Source organism: Rhopalosiphum maidis, chromosome 1 (genome assembly GCF_003676215.2).
Source record: "Rhopalosiphum maidis isolate BTI-1 chromosome 1, ASM367621v3, whole genome shotgun sequence".
Taxonomy (NCBI): Eukaryota; Metazoa; Arthropoda; class Insecta; order Hemiptera; family Aphididae; genus Rhopalosiphum; species Rhopalosiphum maidis.
In genome coordinates, this window is record NC_040877.1 from 36,096,329 (window position 1) to 36,118,180 (window position 21,852).

Consider the following 21,852-nt stretch of genomic DNA (forward strand, 5'->3'; position numbering starts at 1 on the left):
ACTCCTAAGTTATCTTAGTTAAAATACAGTTTTACAACTAACAATCATATATCATAATTATTTTTTATTATATATCATTTTTACTGCAATTTCAAAGATTATAATGTAATACAGTAGTCTCATTAATCCTGGTTTGATGGGACCAGATCAAAATTATTAATGATTTTTTTTGTTGTGCTTTATGCCAAAACGGATAAGTGAAACTGCTGTATGTATTGTAATCAAATAATTTATTTAAATTATCACTTGGGGGATAAAAAAGTTTTGCTGAAATTAATTTTTTTTTATTTCTGTAATTAATACAATAAAACAAATTATTAAACTAACAATTTTTTATTGTATGTATCAACAATGACTTGAAAAATTGTTGACTGTCATTTCACTACACGAACAAAAAAAATTTTTAAAAACAATATTAGTTGGTTATTATTTGTGTATTTGTGTAATCTTTAAAGTTATACCCAAAATTAATTCATTACATGGACACCAATTTAAATTGTAAGCCACAATTTTAGATCTACTTACTACCTATCTTAATAAATTTTTGTGAGTAACTACATGTTTATAATGTTAAAAATTTGAAAATTTTACTGCAAAAATGTTGTTTTCAGAAATAAGTAGTTTCCTTGATGTCGTGTATCATTCATACCACTAACTAAATAAATGTACTTTTGCCTCTTGGTTCATCATATTCATCATACATTCATACTTATTAATAAATAATAATAAATGGATTTAATTGCAAATTGCATTTTGTTTCTAAATGTCCGAAAATATTTCTTTTCAAGCATAAAGTTTATTTCAGACGTCAAGGAATTAATAAATGTAACTTTTATTTGCAATTTTATGTTTTAAGTGATATTTATATAAGAATGGATATAAAATTGCACATAAATTTAGTTAAAGCTCATTCTTAATAATAAAATTAAATATTATTTATTTTGTCTTGTCGTACTTTTATTTTTATTATTAGTATATATTTAGTTATGTTTTTACCAATCAGATAAATACGTATGAAGACGTCGTCAGCTATAATACGGTTTACCAAACGAAATTAATTTCAAATTATTGTTGACACGTCTAGATACTTGGTAGTTGGGATATACACTTATGCCAAGAATCAAAATATATTTTAATTTGTGATGCATACAATTAGATAAAGATAACGATTAACTCTTCATCTAAATCATGATTTTGTATTGCACTATTTGTACTGTTATTTTTTCTTCGTCAAAAATAATGTTAAAAGCATTTTTTAAAAAAAATTTCTGTCGAATGAATTAAATAGTATTTTTAAAAATCATTTTCATTGTTTTTAGAGCATTTAAATCCGTTCCCTACCTATTAATAATTATATAATAATATAATTTAAATATTCCACCAGTCTAACAGTTAACTATTTCGTCATAAGAAATTCGAATGTAGATATTGTTAATCTTAAAACGGATGATTACAGAATGTAGAATGGTTAGTTTTCCAATTTACTCTGGTCGTATAACTCGTACAAAAGTTAACATTTTTCACGTAGGATACTGGATAATATGCAACCGCAAATATCAACTAAACCCTTTCAGTAACCTTTACGTTTACTTGAATTCTAGCTGCCGTCTGGTTCATAGAATAACGGAGATAATTTTAAAAAATGTGTACTTTTTAAGTTTATTGTCTATGGCTTTAAGCTCAACTTGTTTAAAATTAATAATAACAAATACCCAAGTTATTAATAAGTAATTAATAATTATAACCGACTTTTTGTTATCAATTATAATCGGCCACATGTCGCAAATGACACTTTTATCAACATAATATGATTACAGGTTGATGATAGTAAGAATACTAGGAACAGTCATGTCATAATTCGTATTGTTTTGGAATATAAACTGCTTTTTTAAGTCTTTTCTATGACTGCATGGTAGATTTTTAGATTTTTTTATTGAAAATATAATATTCTTATGCAAGGTTTATTATGAATCATATTCGTACACTATTATTACGAATTTTTTATTTATATGTTTCTTAATTTGTGTACGCTGTTCAATTAATAATTATCTTTGGATTTAAAGGTAAAAATAAAAGTTTTATTTATCTAATAGTTAATATACTAGGTTCTTATATATTTATACTTACAGTTACTATTAAATATTCGATTAAAATATTATTGTTAGTTTATTACTAAGAAATAATTTTATTTGATTTGCATCAGTTGTACCTTCATTATTGGTTAAATAATAACAATGATTTAAATGACTAATCTATAGTTTTCCATAACCAAATTTTACTTGTGCTTGGTTTTTTTTAAAATTTTTAACTATTCAGAGTATTCTACAATCATTTATAATATAAATGTTTTATATCATAATTTCAAATTTTCATCAGTGTTATTTATCTAAAGGTCTAATAACTACCTAATTTTGTTTTTACGTCAGAGTAAAATGAATTTCGATAGTATAGGCACTTCTGCACTTACTATATTTAATAACAAATAACACTCAAAAGTAATTTTTTGAATTATTTACCATGGTAAAAAATGAATTTTTCTTTTATGACTAAAAAAAACAACTTTAAAATATGTTACATAATGCATTACAATTAAACATTTTATTATGGCTACAGAATCCCCCGTTTTCTCAAAACAACTATACGTACTGTGTTACTATTTATTATAGGTAATTAAATAAGATGAGAAGTGTATACAATTTAAGCGTTAAATAATAATTAATTTACTACTTATATTTAATTTTAATTTTAAAATATTTTCTATTTTTTTTTTTTTATATTGATATTATATGAGTAAACTTAATACTTTCTAACATTATTTTTAGTTATTTTGTAACTATTAATACTAACTAATAGTTTCTAATTATTATTTTAGTAGTAACAACAATGGTTAACTTTACATTAATTTTTTATAATAAAGAGTATTTTAATTTTATGTATTTTGGGTACAGTTTTATTTTTATATTAATATTTGTGTGCTACATAATTATATCAAATTTAAGTAAAATCATTGGTTTAATAATATAATATAATTTTCCACTGCAAAATCAAGGCTATTTGGTTAGTGATTATTACTAGTTGGATATTAAACATTTCAATTTTGAAAATATGAATTTTTTTGGAGGTACTATTGCTGTTTACAATAAATAAAAACGTATATTGAAAAACATCTATGTTGAATAAATAATATCTTTTAAAATATTTTTTTTTCAGATTACACTCATTTGAAAAATAAGAATATTTTCGTGAAGTAAACATGTGAATTATCTATTTCCATCAAAGGTTGTTAACAATGATTTTTATTTGTAAATTCTAAATTAAAAGTTTTGAAATTAAAGTAAGAAAAATACATTTAATTTATTTAAATATTATATATTTATTTTAATGAATGTATGTAATATGTTTATTTTATTTATTTCTAGATACCAAAATGGCTACAAGGTGGAGTAGTGACTATAATGCTATTGAAATTAGAGATTTTGATGCTCATAAAATGGCTATAGATTATACTGGGTCCATAGTTTTGTTAGCTGGTCGTAAAAAATTTGGTATTGTTGAAATTTATAAATCATCAAATATTCTATATCCCAGAACTTGTAAATATGAAATTAAAGCTCTTGAATGGAACCCGACATATCATAACCAGCATTTATGTGCATTGGCACAAAGTACCCAATTGCAATTACTAAGTTTAAAAAACAATGTTAATCTTGCCTCTTCAACTAGATTAAATACCCATACACGTGCTATACTAGACATAAATTGGCATGGCTCTGATCCAAATACCCTGGCTTCATCGTCCATGGATTCATTTGTAAATATTTGGGATATTAGAGACAACACTAGGCCAGCTTTATCACTTTCAGCTATAATTCCTGCATCAAGAGTGCGATGGAATCATTTAACTAAACACTTGATAGCTACTGCTCATGGCGGAGAAGTAAAAATATGGGATCAGAGAAAAGCTAAAAATCCAATCCATTATATTACAGCCCATCTCAGTAATATACATTGTTTAGATTGGAGTTATACAAATGAAAATCAATTAGTCACTTGTAGCCAAGATTGCACTGTAAAGTTTTTTGAAATAAATGATCTTAAGAAGACTGAAAATGTTTTGAATACCATCACGCCTGTTTGGAGAGCTAAATATACACCATTTGGTGATGGCATATTAATTGTTTTGGTTCCTCCTGAGAAAAGAGTGGATAATAATTTAATACTGTGGAATTTGAGTTCCATTAATTCACCCGTTCATACATTTGTTGGTCATTCAGATACTATATTGGAATTTCAATGGATGAAAAATAACGAGGATAAAACATCTGAATATGAATTTATTACATGGTCTAAAGATCAGACCATGAGATTATGGCACGTTGTGTCATTTCTTCAGGAAATTCCTTTGGACTATATTGAAAAACAGAGTGATGATAATTTGGAAAATGATCAAACTGCACGAACCTCTGATACAAGTAATGTATCTAATGATGCACTTAACGATATTGATAATGTAAACTTTGAAAATGAAGGCCAAGATGGAAGTTTTTGTATGTCTGCTAGTGATGATTCTTATAATACCGAAGATTGTGAAGAACCTATTGTAAATTTACACCAAGAGTTTCTTTCATTAAATGTTGGTTCAGAAATCTTCATTGAACAAAAGGATCCAGATCGACGTATATTAATAGCTTTAGTAAAAGTCAATAATAATTCAATAACTATACATATGACGTTTCCATTAGATTACCCTGTAAATGTTGAACCTCAGTTCCAAATTACCAAAAGTACATATGATGCGAGTATGAAAAATAAAATTCATAAAGTATTATATGATTCAGCTATAAAACAAGTCTCTAAAAACTTGACTTGTGTGCAGTTTTGTCTTCGTGAACTTGTTGTATCTCTAAGGAAGTCCCGAATATCATTTTCAGAGTCACAATTTTCTGAAGATGATAAAAAAACATACTCGATGTATTCACAATCGCCATCCCATTATGATCGTACAAGTACTTACATATCTAGCCAAGACAGTTATAATATTCTACAGCATAAAACAATGGGTTTAAAATTTTGTAACAACGGTGCATTGTTGTGGTTTAATAGTCCGCCAAAAAGAAAAACAGACTTTTTTCCATCTATTTCTTTACAAAAAATAGATAGTGCAAACCACACTCCACTACAAAAACTTCAACCTTACTGGTTTAGTAATAGAAATTCTCCAACTGACGGAAGTAGCCGAAGTTCAAAAAGTTATAGAAAAGACAAGCTAGATAAACCAATAGTTTCAATTTATGATGTGTCAAGTTTATTTCCAATTAATAAAGACTTAGCATCAAAATATGAACTTGATATATCTAATGTTTTCAGTACTTGTTTAAAAAATGCTTGGATTACTAATGGCTTTAAAAGAAAAGATTTAGTTCAAACTTGGACACTGGCTGCATATGCCTGTAATACAAAATGTAACTTAAAAAAAAAAGTCACATCATCCATTGACCAAATTAATAGTTGGAGAAATCATCCATTCACCATTCATTTAATCGATTCATTGATCTCACATTATGCCAATCATTCTGATTATCAAACTGCTGCTTTATTATGTTGTGTGTTTAATCCAAATCCAGCTTTAAAAAATATTGAACAAGATAGGACACCAACACCCGTGTATACGCGTTCAAATAGTTTATCAGAAGGTTTTACCTTTTCTAGGGGACAAGAAGAATCAACTGAATGTTTTGAAATTTCCGATAAAGGATTACTATTAGAAGATTCTGATTCCCAGAAAAATATATTATATGATGTATACAAAAAAATATACATGGATGTATTAGATAATTTGGGTTTATTAGATCAGCAAACCAGTGTTAAAAAATTTTTAAAACAACAAACTCAAAAGAGTAGTGCATTTTTTTACAAATTCATTATTGAATGTTTAAAATGTAATGACTCCGTAAAAGATGGATATTGTCTCCAGTGTCAACAGTTTAGTCTAAAGTGTACATTATGTAATTCTACTGTAAGAGGTGCAGCTCATGTTTGTTTAAAATGTGGACATGGCGGTCATGCTAATCATTTGATCCAATGGTTTAGTAAAGAATCTTTATGTGCTGTAAATTGTGGGTGTTATTGTTTGTTTGAAACTATGTCTATACTTCATATTAAACGATATGACTCCAAAGATGATTGAGGATATTGTTTAATCATTGCAATAGTTTTCATTTAACTAATTTTTATAGTTCCTCTTTCTTCTGCTGAAGAACCAAAGATAAATCACATTTCAATTTATTATGTTATTTAAATATATATATATGTTTATAATGGGTAAATATCTTTGTATTTTAAATATAAGTAAAAATCTGTTAATTATTGAATTGTTGAAATCAAATATATCTATGTTTATTTTATGTAAATAAGCAATTTAGACTTTATTTTTTTTTTGTATTAATCTATTTTTAAACTACTAAATATTTATATTTTATAATAATAATAATGTCATCACAGTTGAAAACTCAGTACAAAAATGTACTTAATAACTGTACTAAAAAAATAGCAGATGACTTTTTCATCTAAACACCCTAATTTTGCTAGTTTTATGAAATTTTTAATTGGGCTTACAGTGAATGGCATTTATCAATATTATTGAAAAGCAAAGCAATTTAGGTTATTTTATATTAGTTAGGATGGTTAAATGATATTTTTGTATTTAAAATAATTATATTTACATTTAACTGATTGCAAATTCTACAATAATTGTTTGAAAATTGGTCAGATACTTAATTGTATGTTATTTATTTCACCAGGACTAGCATAGCTTTTTGCAATTTTAAATGTATATATCATTAACATTATGGTAGAAAACAGTAGTATAATAAAGCTAAAATATGGTATCAAATATGGTACGTCATACCAAACCATACTAATGTTTTTTATATCATTATATGACATAGACTGCTTTGTTTTTATGTCATTTATTATTAACTATGAAAAATAATGTAAATAGGTACATATTTGTTTATGTTTACTACATCATAATGTACCTGTATACCTCTGTTAAATAGTTTATTAATCATAGTTTTAATTCCTAATTCTAAATAATTATATTATAATTAAAATAAAAAGAATTATAAAACAAAGGATAAAATAAATCTATTGTAGATAGGTATTTTATTAGGAATTAGTACATAGAATATAATTATTTCAGTTGGAAAACTATAGACTGAAATGTGGTTTTAAGGAGATCCCTGTAAATACAACAAACATATTTTAAAACATGTTGATTTTAAGAACATTTCAATTTTGTATTCTTTTGGTACATACATAAGCAATATAACATACTTTTATTAAATATTAATTATGGTTTTTTTTTAATATTACGAAATTGGCTAAGTTGAATTTTACGATTAATCAGATGATTGAGACATTATATTAAAACCCAAGCTAAAAATCTCTTTGTTAAATTACTACATGAAGTATCAATACCTACTATGAATGAATTTATACCTAAATATAGTAATAAACAGTAAACACTAATGTTTATTAAATAACAAAATCTAAATAAATAAATGTAAAGTGTGTTAATTTTTTAAATGTTCATTACTTCTTACCTTAAATTATTTTCATATTATCTGGCAAGCAGCAGTCGTGGCTCTCAGATTTTAGTTTTTTTTTTTTAGGGGTGACGGGGAGAGAAATGATAATAACTGTATTATATTTTTAAAGTGATTTAAGGGATTTACATGATAGTTGGTGTAGTTTGTTTGATTATTTAGAAATACCCCTGCTATAGTGCTATCTCTTCCAGAACTACTACTACGCGCAACGTACAAAGTATGAATAAGTAAAAAATTTACTGTAAAATTATAGACGATTACGAAAGCAAAGAAATGCTTAAAACATATTAATAAATAAGAAATTGTTTGAAAAAAAATCTATTCTCTATTCGAATTCCACAGAAAAATTTAGCATTGCTATTTAAAAAAAAAAGTAAGTTGTATTGTGAAAATTAGCGTAGACACGTGTTGATTTCAAATGCATTTAAAAAAAATAAAATATCGTATTTCATACTCGAATGCGAAAAATAAAACAACAAAATTATTAAATACAAATTAATTAATTTAGTTGAAAATCTTAGAGTCCAAGAATATACGTACGTATCTGCCGTATTGTGAAATGCCTTCATCAGTATAGCCACTTTTTAGTTAGATTACCTATCCTAATCTATGTTTTATGTATCAAAACAATAAATAAGTTCACATCAATAATTTTAAAAATTAATTGAGCAAATTTTTTCAGTCCTTCGTTTTAGTTATATAGGTACTATTAGTAGCATGCACGTATACAGGGGAAGTTTAACCCCCCCCCTCCGAAATTTTTTTTTGTATACGTGCCTGATTGGTAGTTAGTACTAATATTATTTTTATAAAAATATAGTAATACATAAGTATTTTTAGCGTTTACTTGTAAAGTATTATACATGGGTATTTTTAATTGTGATTTTAAATACTATGTGCTAGATAACCCATTAATTCGAATTAATATTTAAATGATAAAATACATAAATTATATTAAAGTTGTGACTTCTGCTGCTCAATGAAAACACTGAAAACTAGGTATATAACGGTTTTAAGTTTTATTTTTATTAATATTGAACTAGGTTTTTTGTCTTTTCACTGCTTTACTGAACTTCCTGATGAGTGATATGTGATAACCTATTTTTATGGCAGATATTATAATTATTATTAATATTATTAATATTATTATTAACAAATTAAATATAATTAATAAATACTTAAAAGTTATTACTAATGTTGATTATCAACTATTAATTATTATGTAGTATGGAGTAAAATTAAATTATTCAAAATGACACACATTACATACCTTTTTTCCATTAACCATATATATTGCCTTTTATTAGAGTTGAAATTATTATTCAAAGTTAGGTTGGACAGTGACTTATCCAGAGGGGTGGCATAGGAACCATAGCCCCCCTCATTGGCCGTTTTTGTTATTTTTTTTTAAAAGATTTATATTTTTTATTCGTATACATGAACGCATATAGTATTACAGTTTGTGCCCCACGTTTGCTGCCACATGGCCGCCGGCAACCCAAATGATTTTATTTATTGTGAAGCCACTTGGGTCACCGGCAACCAAATTCGACATTAACTTAAATGGACTTTATTTTAATACGATTTAGAGATAGAAAAGTTTTTACTGTAGGTAGTGTAGACAATAAAAATTATGTAAAAATAGTGTGGCCCTGGAGGGATGGATGGCATGCTCTGAAATGACTTGGGTCGCCGGCGACCATGTGGCAGCCAACGTTTTAAAAGACATTTTAGATATGCCACTGATGTTGGATATTATATTATGAAATACATAATAAAAGATTGCGTTATCAACTACACACATATTTTTCAGATTAAATGCATAGTTTATACAACAAATTCCAAACAATACATAAACTTATTTCTTGGTAACATTTTTCTCGGGTTAATAAGTTACAGTTTTTAAAATCTATTCATCAATAGATCATAGCCCATAGGTAAGTTCTAACTTTTAAGTTTATAATTTCAAAATTACGAATACTGAGAACATCTGGGCTTAACTATTATTTGATTTTTAATTGATAGCTATTTATTTTGTATTGAAGCTGGGGACTTTGTACGAGAATATTATTAAATTATAATATTTAATATTACCTAATTAATTACAAATGTATGTATTCAGTTGATCGTACAATACAGCTCAAAGCTCAGAATAATTATCAAATAAAAAGCAAAATATGGAGTATATTTTATAAAATTAAAAAAAAAAATTTGTCGGGCTGAATTAAGAATAAGAGAATTATATAGTTACGTTATTTGCGTGAAACTAATGACAACCCGTGTTATTTAAGCATTCAGACCATTCAGTTAGTATTTATGTTCTTAAACCGTTATAGTAACATTATTTATTATTTGAGTTTACATATTATAATTTGTTCGCGTTAATATAATAGTTAAAAATCGATGCAAGGCTAACATTTAGCAAAACAATTAATTTGTTTTGGCTGAAAAAATGTCTCCATTGCAAAAACATTAAATTGTTTAAAAAACTTTACAACTGTTCATGTGAAATTCATACAAATGACAAAAAATGGATGAAATTTTAATTTTATATAGCATGCAATTATAGAAGACATTAAGACAAAGGAGAAGGTTTGGAAATCAGAGAAAAATATCAAACTCTGATGAACCAAATACAAAATACCAGATTAGTTGTTAATATACAATGGAAATTGCTCTAAGCCCCCCTAAATTACGTATCTGTCGGGTGATTCACTTGCAAGCATGCCCCAAACATTTTTTAAATTAATAATGAATTTATTCAAAATTTTATTTATGAAAATTGTATACTTACAAACCATTAAAGTATTATTAAAGAAGTATTCCGCCGTATTTCTGTAATAGCCATATACAAACTTCTGCTACTCAGTTAAATTGTATACTTGTATTTATTATATTAATTAATAAAATATATATTTATGTTATTTATCAGACAACTTTTGTTGTAACAATACTGAACTATATACTTATAAACGTATCTGAAATAAGTGGCGATGGTCATCGTTCCGAGTGTTCAAACCCACTTGCCATAATCGTTGTACCTTGATACAACGTGTCAAAAATGTTAGTAATGTTTTAAGTCGTTTAATTATAAACACTACAATAAAATGTGAACCATTGTTTAGTTTAAAATAAATTCAGTATCTAACCAAAAACGTAAAATTCAGGTAAAAATAATAATAATCTTATTAATTTTTTGAGACATTTATGACATAAATATAATGTGATTTCGTTGATCAGAAACGGTGTTCATATTCTTATTTCCAATCCAGAATGTTTAATAGGCACCAGCTATCAATGAAGTTAACTTTTCTACTTTACCTATATTTGAAACTTAATAAAAATATGTCAATATGTATAGGAACCTATAATAAAAGGTTGTTTTAAAATTAAAATAGTAAAATTATAACATTTCTCCTTAAAATTTCCCCCTCCCTCTAGCCTTAGGTTAGAAAAAAAAGTTTTTGTAGCGCCTATGAACTATAATATAATATGTATTATAATAAAGATTTTCAATTATCTATAGTTATTGACTTTTGAAAACAACAAAATAATAATAAAATGTTGTCGAAATTAGTATAGCTTATTCAATCAGAATAAATGATAAGTAGTAAGTACTATTATCAATTATGCATTCATATATATGTATATATACATAAATACCTATTTCATATTAGCCATTTTTTTATTTTCTAAGTAGTAAGTACCTACTGTGTAAATAATTAAATTGGACAATTCGTTATTATCACTATGACAATAGTATACAAAATACAACGTTTTACCAATAGCCTATACTGTTATACTACATAACATAATACACGAAGAATGCCAGCATGCTTTTATCATGAGCCATTCATTATTTTAGACTTTAATTAGTACATATAACATATATTTTTCATTTCATTTTTTGAAGAATACATAAAAATGTAAATATTTCATAGGAGTAGTTTTTGGGTTATAACTTAAGTTTAGATAAGTGGGGTGGTACAGTTAGTACAGGTATACCTTGAAAAATGTAGGTTCACTACTTCATCATCTAATACTACATTGAGTACCAATAGTACCATATTATATGTACTTGTCTAATAGGTTAGTTTAGTCTGCCAACTATCTACCGTATATCTAAAATTTTTACAAATTCTAATATGTACACACCACATAAAAATCAATGATGGGACCAGTGTAATTAATAACCTAAATTTATCACGTGCAATTAAAAAAGGAGTAAATAGTTTCACACTCCCAACTAAGTGTTATATACTCTTTCGGTTAAGGCCAAAAGGTATATATATGTTGTAAAAGAGTTCGTTCACTTACGGATTGTATTTAAAACCACACAAAATCTGTTTGACTTTAAGAAAATATTTTATTAATTATTTTATCATAAGAATATTTTAACAACACAGTATTATTCGAATCGGTTACTTATCCACGACTAACTGTTGCTTATTCTACGTTCTCGTCTTGGCGACGCAGTCGCAAAAAAAAAAAATACACATATTGCTTACACTACTCTATTATTGTATAATATGCTTACTCGTTTAAAATGTGTGCAAGGGTTCCTAACATAAGGTATTAACACACAAGAATTTAAATATTTTGCAGTTTTGTTTTATTCTTAAAGGCTTAATAAAAATCATACAAATGAAATTCTTTCCATCACACTTAAATGATAGTAGTAAAAGTATAAAATAAATTATAAAATAACACTATGACATTTCCTAAATTAGTGCATATCTGGGTCCAATAAGTTCAAAAATAGTACTATCTTACTCGCTTGTATTAGTCATAGCGTTACGGAGTGAGCGCAGCGAGCGAGTGGCGACGCTGGCATCACTGTAATAACTCTTTTTACATTGGTACCACTGGTAATTGTGGTGTTGGATGCACAGATATGTATAATAAACTAGATTGCTAACTGATGATAATATGCGAAGTTATTATCCGCCATTTTAATCGAGGCCGATGTAGATTTTGCCTTATCAATTGTTGTTGTTGTCTGTTGACTTGTGTACTGTACTACTGTGAAAACTCAAAACTGAGTAGTTGACACTGTTGACAGTATTGTTGTGTTCTGTTTTTTGCAATAGGTATATTGTTTTGAGACTTAATATTTTTATGCTATTTTTCCAATTATGCCATATAAGTGCTGTGCTGATGGATGCAGTAGCAAGGACGGGGTTGTTGGTTCAACTACAAAATTATTTAGGTAACTAAATACTTTACAAAAAAGTTATCAAAAATAATTAGCTCTACTGAAATACACTTTTAATAATGTGTTTGATATTTTGTTTTTAATTATAGATTTCCAATCGATGAGTTAAGGAGACAAAAATGGGTGCACTCTATCCAAAGAGATAACTTCATTCCAACAAAATTTTCACGCTTATGCAGTCTCCATTTTAATAAAAGTGAATTTGTTGAAGCCCCCGAAAAACTTATATTAAAAAATACAGCTATACCATCCAATTTCGATTGTTCCAAAAAAGCAATAAAATGTTTAAGCAGCAACAAATTTGATCACAATTATAGTTCTTCAGGTAAAATTAAATTCTTCTTTACATTCAATGTTGTATTTGTACTACTTACCTATTACTACTACTTACCTATATTAAGTAAATTACATTTTTATCTACAGTTTCTTCTTCATCAAATATAATTAATATAATAACTACTTCTCCTAATTTACCTATTGATTCTGGTGTTGAAAATGCTGGGTGTAATTATGAAGTTGTCGATCTGACTTTTATTGGACCTAGTAAGTTAAATATGTTAACAATTTTAATTTATATACAATAATGCTTTGTCATGTATTAAATTTGTTGCAGATTCCAGCCAGTCACCTCATACCCCTACATATACACCAACACTTAAAAGAAAATTTAAAAAAAAATTGTTTGATACACCAAAAAAAGCCAACCTCAAAAAGCGAATTAAACTTTTACAACAAACGGTTAGAAGGCAGAACACAAAAATAAATTCACTTGAGGTATTTACGTAAATGCTAACTGAGAAAGATTGGCTTAGTCTTAGTACACACTTAATAAGTTATTATAATATGTGAAATGCCTCTAGTGATTAGTGATGACTGATTACCGGATGAGTGAAACTTAACTGTATATTTATATATTAATAAACTATATTGTAATTTTTATTAATAAAAATTATTCTTATCAGCAATTGATGTCTACTATTGGATCCTGTACTGATAGAGAAACTACTAATATAATTGAAAAAAATTTTACTGAGGTTTTTTTAAAAGATATTATAAATAATGGTAATGTGGCTCCTACTGCAAGGCGATACAGCGAAGAAGTAAAAAAGTTTGCAACTACACTTTATTTTTATTCTCCAAAAGCATATAACTATGTTAGGTAGGTATATATCCTCAATAACTGAAACAATTATATATTTGAGTTACAGAAATTGTAATTTTGAAAAATAAATTGTAATTTAAAGGACTTCAATTTCTTTGCCTAATCCAAGTGCTATACGAAATTGGGTATCAAATATAAATGCTGAAACTGGTATTTTACAAGATGTCCTATTAGAAATAGGTAAATTTCCCAAAGAAGACAAATTTTGTTGTTTGATATTAGACTCCATGAGTATTAAAAAATCAGTTCAGTGGGATAAAGTTAGTCATATGTATGTATTATTAGAAAATATTATTCATAGTTGAATATATTATAACTAGATATAAATTTATAAATTAAAATTTTTTAAGGTTTGTTGGTTATTGTGACTATGGTAATAGTTTGACAGTTGAAGACTGTGAAAAAGAGTCAACGGAGGTTTTAGTTTTTATGTTGTCTAGCTTAAAACAAAAATGGAAATGGCCAATTGGGTATTGGTTTGTAGATAAAATTAAATCAAATGTACAAGCTCAATTAATTAGGATTGCTATTACCCAATGTGATAAATTTGGGATTAATGTTGTGGCAGTCACCTGTGATGGAGCATATGCTAATTCTTCAACTTTTAAAACTCTAGGATGTGATCTAGACCAACCTTTTGATTTTATCAAGTCTGATTTTTCGATAACTTCAACTAAAGCTAATGTTTATTTCACACCTGATGCATGCCATAATGTTAAATTAGCTAGGAATGCTTTGGGAACACTAGGAGTATTTAAAGATTCAAACAACAGTCTTATTGAATGGAGATATATTCATAAATTATTTGAACTGCAAAACGACATGGGCTTTAAATTGGCAAACAAGATAAACTCTTCACATATAAATTGGAAAAGCAATAGTATGAAGGTAAAGTTAGCAGTTCAAACACTTAGCAGTTCCGTCGCAGACTCTCTACAATTTCTATCCAAGACCTCAAAAGATTTTGAAAATTGTGATGCAACAATAAGATTCATCAGGGTTGTAGATGAGATTTTTGATTTCTTGAATTCCAGAAACCCATATGCAAAAGGCTTTAAACAACCAATTAATAAACAAAATATTCAATACTTAGAAACAAAAATGAAAAATAATATTGACTATTTGTATTCACTGAAGACAGCTACTGGGCAAGATCTGTGGAAAAGTAAAAGAAAAACATTCATATTAGGTTTTGCTGCATCCATAAAATCTACTATAGCTATAGCAAAGGATTTGTTAATAAATCAACATTTTAAATTTATTCTGACATACAAATTAAGCCAAGATGCAATAGAAATTTTTTTTGGATTTATGAGAGGTCGATTGGGTCATAATAATAATCCTACCTGTTTGCAATTCAAACATGCTCTAAAAAGTACTTTATTGCACACTTCAATAAGACTTAGCTCAGGAAACTGTACACTGATGTCACCTCATGAAGATTCTCTTTTTTCAATCAAATGGAAATATAAAGCACCAGAACAAAATTTAGAAAATGAATTTGATATTTCATTGTTAGCAGAACAGTACAATAAATTAGATTTTAATAGCATCACTATTGAAAATATATTATATTACATAAGTGGATATATTGTTAAAAAACTAATCCCAACTTTGAAATGTGATGGTTGTATTGAAGCTATTACAGATCCATACATTGAAAATGATCACGTTTATCAAAATAATACCACACCAAAATATTTTACAATTATGAAAAACAGAGGCGGTTTGAAGTATGCTTCTTATGGGGTATACAAAATTGTTAAATTGACAGAAACATTATTTAAAACCATTATGGTGGATAAAAAACAAATGTTTATTAAAAATATGGATTTAAAAATTATGATAAATGTCCAAAACTCACTGGCGACAGACACCACGCTATTTCCAAAATGTGATGCTTGCTGGAATTCAACAGATTTATTGGCAAGACCTCACAAAATCGATATTATAAACAAAGTAACCAGAACCTATCTTAACGTGAGATTATATTCTTACAGTAAAATAATAACATCCTCGATTATGAAAACTGCTAGTAAACGACAGAAACTCAGTAAAACCATTTTATTTTATAACATGTAAAAATTGTTAACCTATCTGAATAAACTATGTTAAAAATTGTTATTGATATTTAGATACAAAATTTGTTTAAATAAGAAAAATAACGTGCAATAAAAATTTGTTTTATAATTTAATTATTTATTTTTTTTATCGGCTTCCTTATCAAACAAATCTAAGGCCGTGATAAAGCCCATAGGCCTCGAATTAAATGGCTGCTGTCTGCTTCAACTAAACACATTGATAGGATGCAGCAGTTAGCAATCTAGTTTATTATACATATCTGTGGTTGGATGTGTTATAATTTTCGGTCCGGAAGTCCGGATCCTTATGCAGTTATATTAATACAATATATGTATTTTGTCTTGGTTATGCCTGTCTTTTATGTCTTTATAAGTTGTAATAAATTTATAATCATTGAGTTTGACTAACATGTTTATGGTTAAAATCATCCAACACGTACTTGTATATATCTTGAAGCATTTTATCGGGTTGCTGCGAGATAAATTTGGTAAGCTTTTCGGTGGCATCGGTGGACTTCGATTGATTGCGTACGGTTGACGCGGACGTTGACTGCACCTGGTTCTGTGATAATTCCAAAATTGTTTGTAGAAACTTGGCATCCAGTTCGATCATGCCGATCATTTTGCCAAACTCTCGAAAAACTTCCACAGTGTTGAATTTGTCCACGTTCAGAGTATCAACCAAATTGATATTATTGGCGCTCATTTTCAACGTTACACCCGTTGTTCTCTCTGCCTCGGTTTTCAGATATCCCTTACAGTCTATAAAGTCCTGTTTGGCGTTATTCGTAACAAACCACAATTGAACACTATCGCCGCGCACTACGTTTGTCTTGAGGTTGATGGCGTGCAACATGCCTTTCAGTTTGCGCCGAAAACCATGATATTGGTAGTTGCACATAGCATCACCGGTCCACGTCACAACCAACATTTCCAATCTGTCTAAACCCAACTTTGATTTATATATATCTTGTATGCTATTATATTTTTCATCTACAGCGTTCCGTTTTAACTTGGTTCTACGTAAATTCTCATTGGTCAACCTCAAATGTTCCAGTTCTTCAGTCAACTCGATCACACGATGTTCGTGTTCGGTGCTTCGTAAAAAATATGTGTGCTTTTCTTCATCCAATTCCGCGTTTTCGATTCGATGCTTCTCGATTTCACGGTTTTTTTGATCGAGTTGTTTGCGTAGTTGTAATGTTTGTCTCTCGCAGTGTTTCAATTGTTGACGCAATTCAAGTTCACGTTTTTTTATATTCTTATCTTCTTGATTATTTTTCGACAATTGTTCACGTAACGCCTGGTTGTTGCGTTCCTGTCGTTCCTTCTCCTTCACAAGCTCTTTCAACGCGTACTGTGCCTTTTTTAGTTGCAACTGGTATTTCTTTTCCGCGTGTATGAAACTTACTTCCGATAATTCACGTTGATATGACATATCTTCAGCGTACGGTGTATTATTTGATACAACCGACGAACATGTGGAGTCGTCGAAATTCCATACAATTTCAGGTCGCATTGACACAGAACATGGTGACTCTACAACATTCGACGATGACTCTACAACGTCAGATGGTACCTCTGCCATGGTGTCGGTTTCTCTTACCGTCGATATCTGCGTGTCATTGACGAATTCAGTGCCCAATGTCGTGATAGTGTCCTCGGTACTACCAGCAATGATTGGCGAAATGTTTATCGATTCCTTTTCGTACACGACCCGTTCGTCTAACACAATTTTAAATTCGAACAAGTGGGACGATTAATGACACTACAGTGAAACAAAAGCGATGACGGTAACTCGAACATTATGATTATATATCCGTAACCACGCCCAATATCCCCAAAGACAGGCTACGCGCAATAGGCTCGGAAGCGGTACAATACTATCTACATGACAAAATATGTCATGCATTATTATTTCACGGACCGAAGTTAAGAACGTTTCGTATCAATGCTGTCACTTATGCAATTTGAATATGATACGCGAGCGCGCGCGTTTACAAACTAATAATTAATCGAAGCTCCTGTTTCCTAAATCTTATGTATAGAAATAAATTAACTAAAAAAAATCTCTTTTACAACATAGTTATAATTTATATTTATTGCATTATTACTTTAGATATGACGTATAAAGTTATGCATATGGTATATGAATTATAAATACACATAAATGTATGTTAATTTATAAATGACAATACAATTTGTTAGGTTTTCAATTTGCGATAACAATGTGTTCATTTGTAATAATATAATTGATTAAAATACAACATTTAGATTAAAGACAATTTTTATAATTGATGATTTAAATTAATATTATAGTATTCGTAGATAATGGACAACTAACTTATAATATAATATATATTTTTTTTTAATGAAATGTCATATAATGTACATATTATATTTATATATTATGTAAAAAGGTCATAATTACGTGTAAAATGATGAAACAAAATATAATGTATACCTAACAATTTAATAATAATAATAGCTTATTGCCATCATTAATATAAAAAATATAAATATACGTTACAAATATAACTACAATATAATCTATACTCACAAAAATAATAAATGTACAAAATAATTAAACAAATATTAATCAATATATTTGATACAAAGATTTTTATCATTTTATTTTAAATGATTAATTTTTCATTTTTTTTTTTTTTTAAACCATTTCGTGCTGTAAATTTGGATAAATATTTATTTTATTTTTTCGATGTTGAAAGTTTTATTTCTAACGAGTCTTCATTAAATTTTATTTTTTAAATAGTTATTTTTATTAGACCTAAGTTTTAAATTATGAGTACAGAGTAATGCTATAGAAAAAAAACCCACTAAAAACTTCGTACTCCACCCAAAAGTTATATACAAAAAAGTAATATTAATACCTATATATTGACGAAATTAAATCCACTTGAACATACGTGTTTTTTAAATTGGAAAAAGGGTGCTACAACTCAGGAGTGGATTGTGAACTAAATTCAGGCCGGGAAATTAAAATTTATCAAAATTTTTTTCTCGTTTTGCTTGAATTTGTTTTTTCTATTTACCTATTTCAAAACTATTATGTAAGTAGATTTAATTTGATTACTACTTAGTACTTTCAATATTATAAAAGTATTTCAATTACTATTTTGCTGTTTCTTTTAACTTCTGTCTTATTCTAACAGTTCTAATGAATTATATTAATACATCACTAATACCTAAAGGGCAGAAAAATAACATTAGTAGGTAGGTATAGTTGAATAGCTCAATAGTTGAAACTAACGAAATATTAATAATTATACACTGTGTTTTAATGGTTTAGGTATAGTAGGTACAATAAGTATAATCAGGCCCGGATTTATAGAACAATGGACCCTGGGGCAAATAGTTATTAAGTCACCAAAAATTTAACAAAATAAATAATCTAAAATATTTTCAAATTGTATAGATATGTAACAGATGAAAAACATTTAAAATAAAAAATTGTAATTATTACACATAATACAATATTTAAAATTTCCATAAGTTATGTAAAAAAGTGGATATCGCTCTGCTGTAATGGAGAGCATAAGGTGACCCGTCATTTGGTCCGGTAAATTATAACCGGCGACAATTGATCCGCGATATTTGATTCGGATCAAAAAGAACCTGTACCCAAAAATATCCTGCTAAAAAACGTCCAGTAACAAAAAAATATGAAATATGCTATAACAGAAACAATTTCTACAAGAAATATCATTTAAAATGTGTTAGGCCAAACTTCTGTTCCGGTAATTGGACAATTACCAATCATAAGATCATTGTCAAGGACTATTCAACGGACTCGAGTAATAAAAGAAAATGCTCCAGTTAATCCATGTAATACCAAAGACTTAATTATACCTGAAACATATAAATTAACTAACAAAAACGAAACATTTTTGACATACGATAGTGGTAGTAGTGAAAGCATAATTTTAATTTTTACTACTCAGTACAATTTAAATATGCTTCAAGAAACAGATGACTGGTTTGGTGAACTTTTAAATCTGTTCCCTCTATATTTTCACAGTTATATACAATTCATTGTTACACACGTAGCTTAGTTATTCCATAAATGAATATATTAATGATTAGTCGTACAAAAGAAGCCTATGCTAAAGTTTTAAGACAACCAGATCTGAACCCAAAATTTATTAAAATAGATTTTGAGTAATCTTTTATTTCGGCGTTCAAATATATTTTTCCTAATGCACATATAAGTGGATGTTTTTTTAATTTTCACCAGTGTGTATGGCGTAAAGTACAATCTACTGGGTTACAAAAGAAATATGCAGAAGACTCAACGTTTGCTCTCCATGTTAAACAATTATGTACTTTAGCATCTGTACCAGAACTTGATGTAGTAAAATCTTTTAATACTATTCTAGCGTCCCAATATTTTATTGATAATGAACAACTATTTGAACCATTAGTAGATTACTTTGAGGAAACATGGATAGGTCGAACAGTTCGTAATAGAAGAAGAAAATCATTATTTCCAATAGAAATGTGGAACTGTTATGATAATGTAATTAATGACCAACCTTGAACAAACAATGCTGTTGAAGATTGGCACCATGCTTTCAATGCATCTTTGGGATGTCATCATACGACTATTTGGAAATTTATATCTTTTTTGAAGCAAGAAGCAGGAGCTCCAAGAAGCAAAATTAGAAAAAATTACTCTGGGTGAAAATAATCCTACAAAAAAAAGAAAATATAAAAATATAGACCAACGTCTTAAAAATACAGTAGAAAACTATGAAACTACAAATATCAATACGTATTTGAAGGGTATCGCTCATAATTTTAATTTATAAACATTTGTATTCTATATTATTACTTTTATTATGACATTTTTAAAAATGATGAAAATGAAATAATAACTATTTTTTATAGACCTACCTATTTATATTCTATATTACTTTTATAATGACGTTTTTGAAAATTATGAAAATAAAATAATAACTAATTAAAAAATAACTATGTATTTATATTTTATATTTTTTTGTTACCGGACATTTTTTAGCAGGATATTTTTGGTACAGGTTCTTTTTGAACCGGATCAAATGTCGCGGATCAATTGTCGCCGGATATAATTTACCAGACCAAATGACGGGTCACCTTATGCTCTCCATTACAGCAGAGCGATATCCACTTTTTTACATAACTTATGGAAATTTTAAATATTGTATTATGTGTAATAATTACAATTTTTTATTTTGGAACCGACAAATTACTGAAAAAAGATGTACTTACATTATTGTATATTTCAATATTTGTTCAATTAACTTCTTGAGTTCAATATATATTGTTATAAGCTATAAATGTTATAATTATAACTTTATTTTCTTAACATTGAATAATCTTAATTAGATAACTATGACTCACAAGTTAATTTTTTCTTTAATTTTAAACTTCCCCACTTTTAGTTTATTGAGAGCACATTTAGCATAAGCAACATGTTATTTAAGTTCATTATTCACAAATTGATGTAAAATCAATTCATATAAATGTAAAAAAATAACTAATTAACACGATACAACCTAACAACCCGTTAATATAAGTAAGAACAATTAAATTTAATACGGTATAGCAACTTTATGTAACAATATTATAAGTTTCATTAGTGGTCAGTGAAAAACTCGCAGGTACCTATGTGACTGAGGAATATATTATATTAATTATTTATATTTTATATTTTTAAGTAGGTATGAGTGTGTAAACATTTTCAAAATATGTAAGTAATATACCGATACCGTGATGTAAAAACTT

General features: G+C 27.6%; 3 protein-coding genes and 1 pseudogene across 3 annotated transcripts; 3 read left to right on the top strand and 1 right to left on the bottom strand.

The window, feature by feature from the left end:
• The first annotated feature begins 1,918 nt into the window (after nt 1-1,918).
• LOC113560544 (GATOR complex protein WDR59) lies at nt 1,919-6,313 on the top strand. The gene is made up of 3 exons (XM_026966479.1): nt 1,919-2,063; nt 3,211-3,334; nt 3,420-6,313. Exon 3 carries the CDS (start codon nt 3,428-3,430, stop codon nt 6,185-6,187), a length of 2,760 nt encoding a protein of 919 aa, XP_026822280.1. The 5' UTR covers nt 1,919-2,063; nt 3,211-3,334; nt 3,420-3,427; the 3' UTR covers nt 6,188-6,313.
• A 5,892-nt stretch (nt 6,314-12,205) lies between these two features.
• LOC113550651 lies at nt 12,206-17,904 on the bottom strand. Its single transcript, XM_026952613.1, has 2 exons — nt 16,342-17,904; nt 12,206-12,497 (listed from the first exon to the last, which is right to left on the bottom strand). The coding sequence occupies exon 1, from the start codon at nt 17,654-17,656 to the stop codon at nt 16,460-16,462; it is 1,197 nt and encodes a 398-aa protein (XP_026808414.1). The 5' UTR covers nt 17,657-17,904; the 3' UTR covers nt 12,206-12,497; nt 16,342-16,459.
• LOC113550652 (THAP domain-containing protein 2-like) lies at nt 12,521-13,790 on the top strand. The gene is made up of 4 exons (XM_026952614.1): nt 12,521-12,819; nt 12,915-13,150; nt 13,249-13,368; nt 13,439-13,790. Exons 1-4 carry the CDS (start codon nt 12,746-12,748, stop codon nt 13,609-13,611), a joined length of 603 nt encoding a protein of 200 aa, XP_026808415.1. The 5' UTR covers nt 12,521-12,745; the 3' UTR covers nt 13,612-13,790.
• A 2,248-nt stretch (nt 17,905-20,152) lies between the features above and the next one.
• On the top strand, nt 20,153-20,770 carry LOC113560801 (annotated as a pseudogene).
• The last annotated feature ends 1,082 nt before the right edge of the window (nt 20,771-21,852 follow it).

Bases quoted from the DNA above. Each gene is read 5' to 3' on its own strand.
- LOC113560544 (XM_026966479.1), top strand. From the start codon at position 3,428: ATGGCTACAAGGTGGAGTAGTGACTATAATGCTATTGAAATTAGAGAT.
- LOC113550651 (XM_026952613.1), bottom strand. From the start codon at position 17,656: ATGGCAGAGGTACCATCTGACGTTGTAGAGTCATCGTCGAATGTTGTA.
- LOC113550652 (XM_026952614.1), top strand. From the start codon at position 12,746: ATGCCATATAAGTGCTGTGCTGATGGATGCAGTAGCAAGGACGGGGTT. The intron at 13,151-13,248 runs GTAAAATTAAAT...TTTTATCTACAG, and splicing joins TCACAATTATAGTTCTTCAG to TTTCTTCTTCATCAAATATA. The intron at 13,369-13,438 runs GTAAGTTAAATA...AATTTGTTGCAG, and splicing joins TCTGACTTTTATTGGACCTA to ATTCCAGCCAGTCACCTCAT.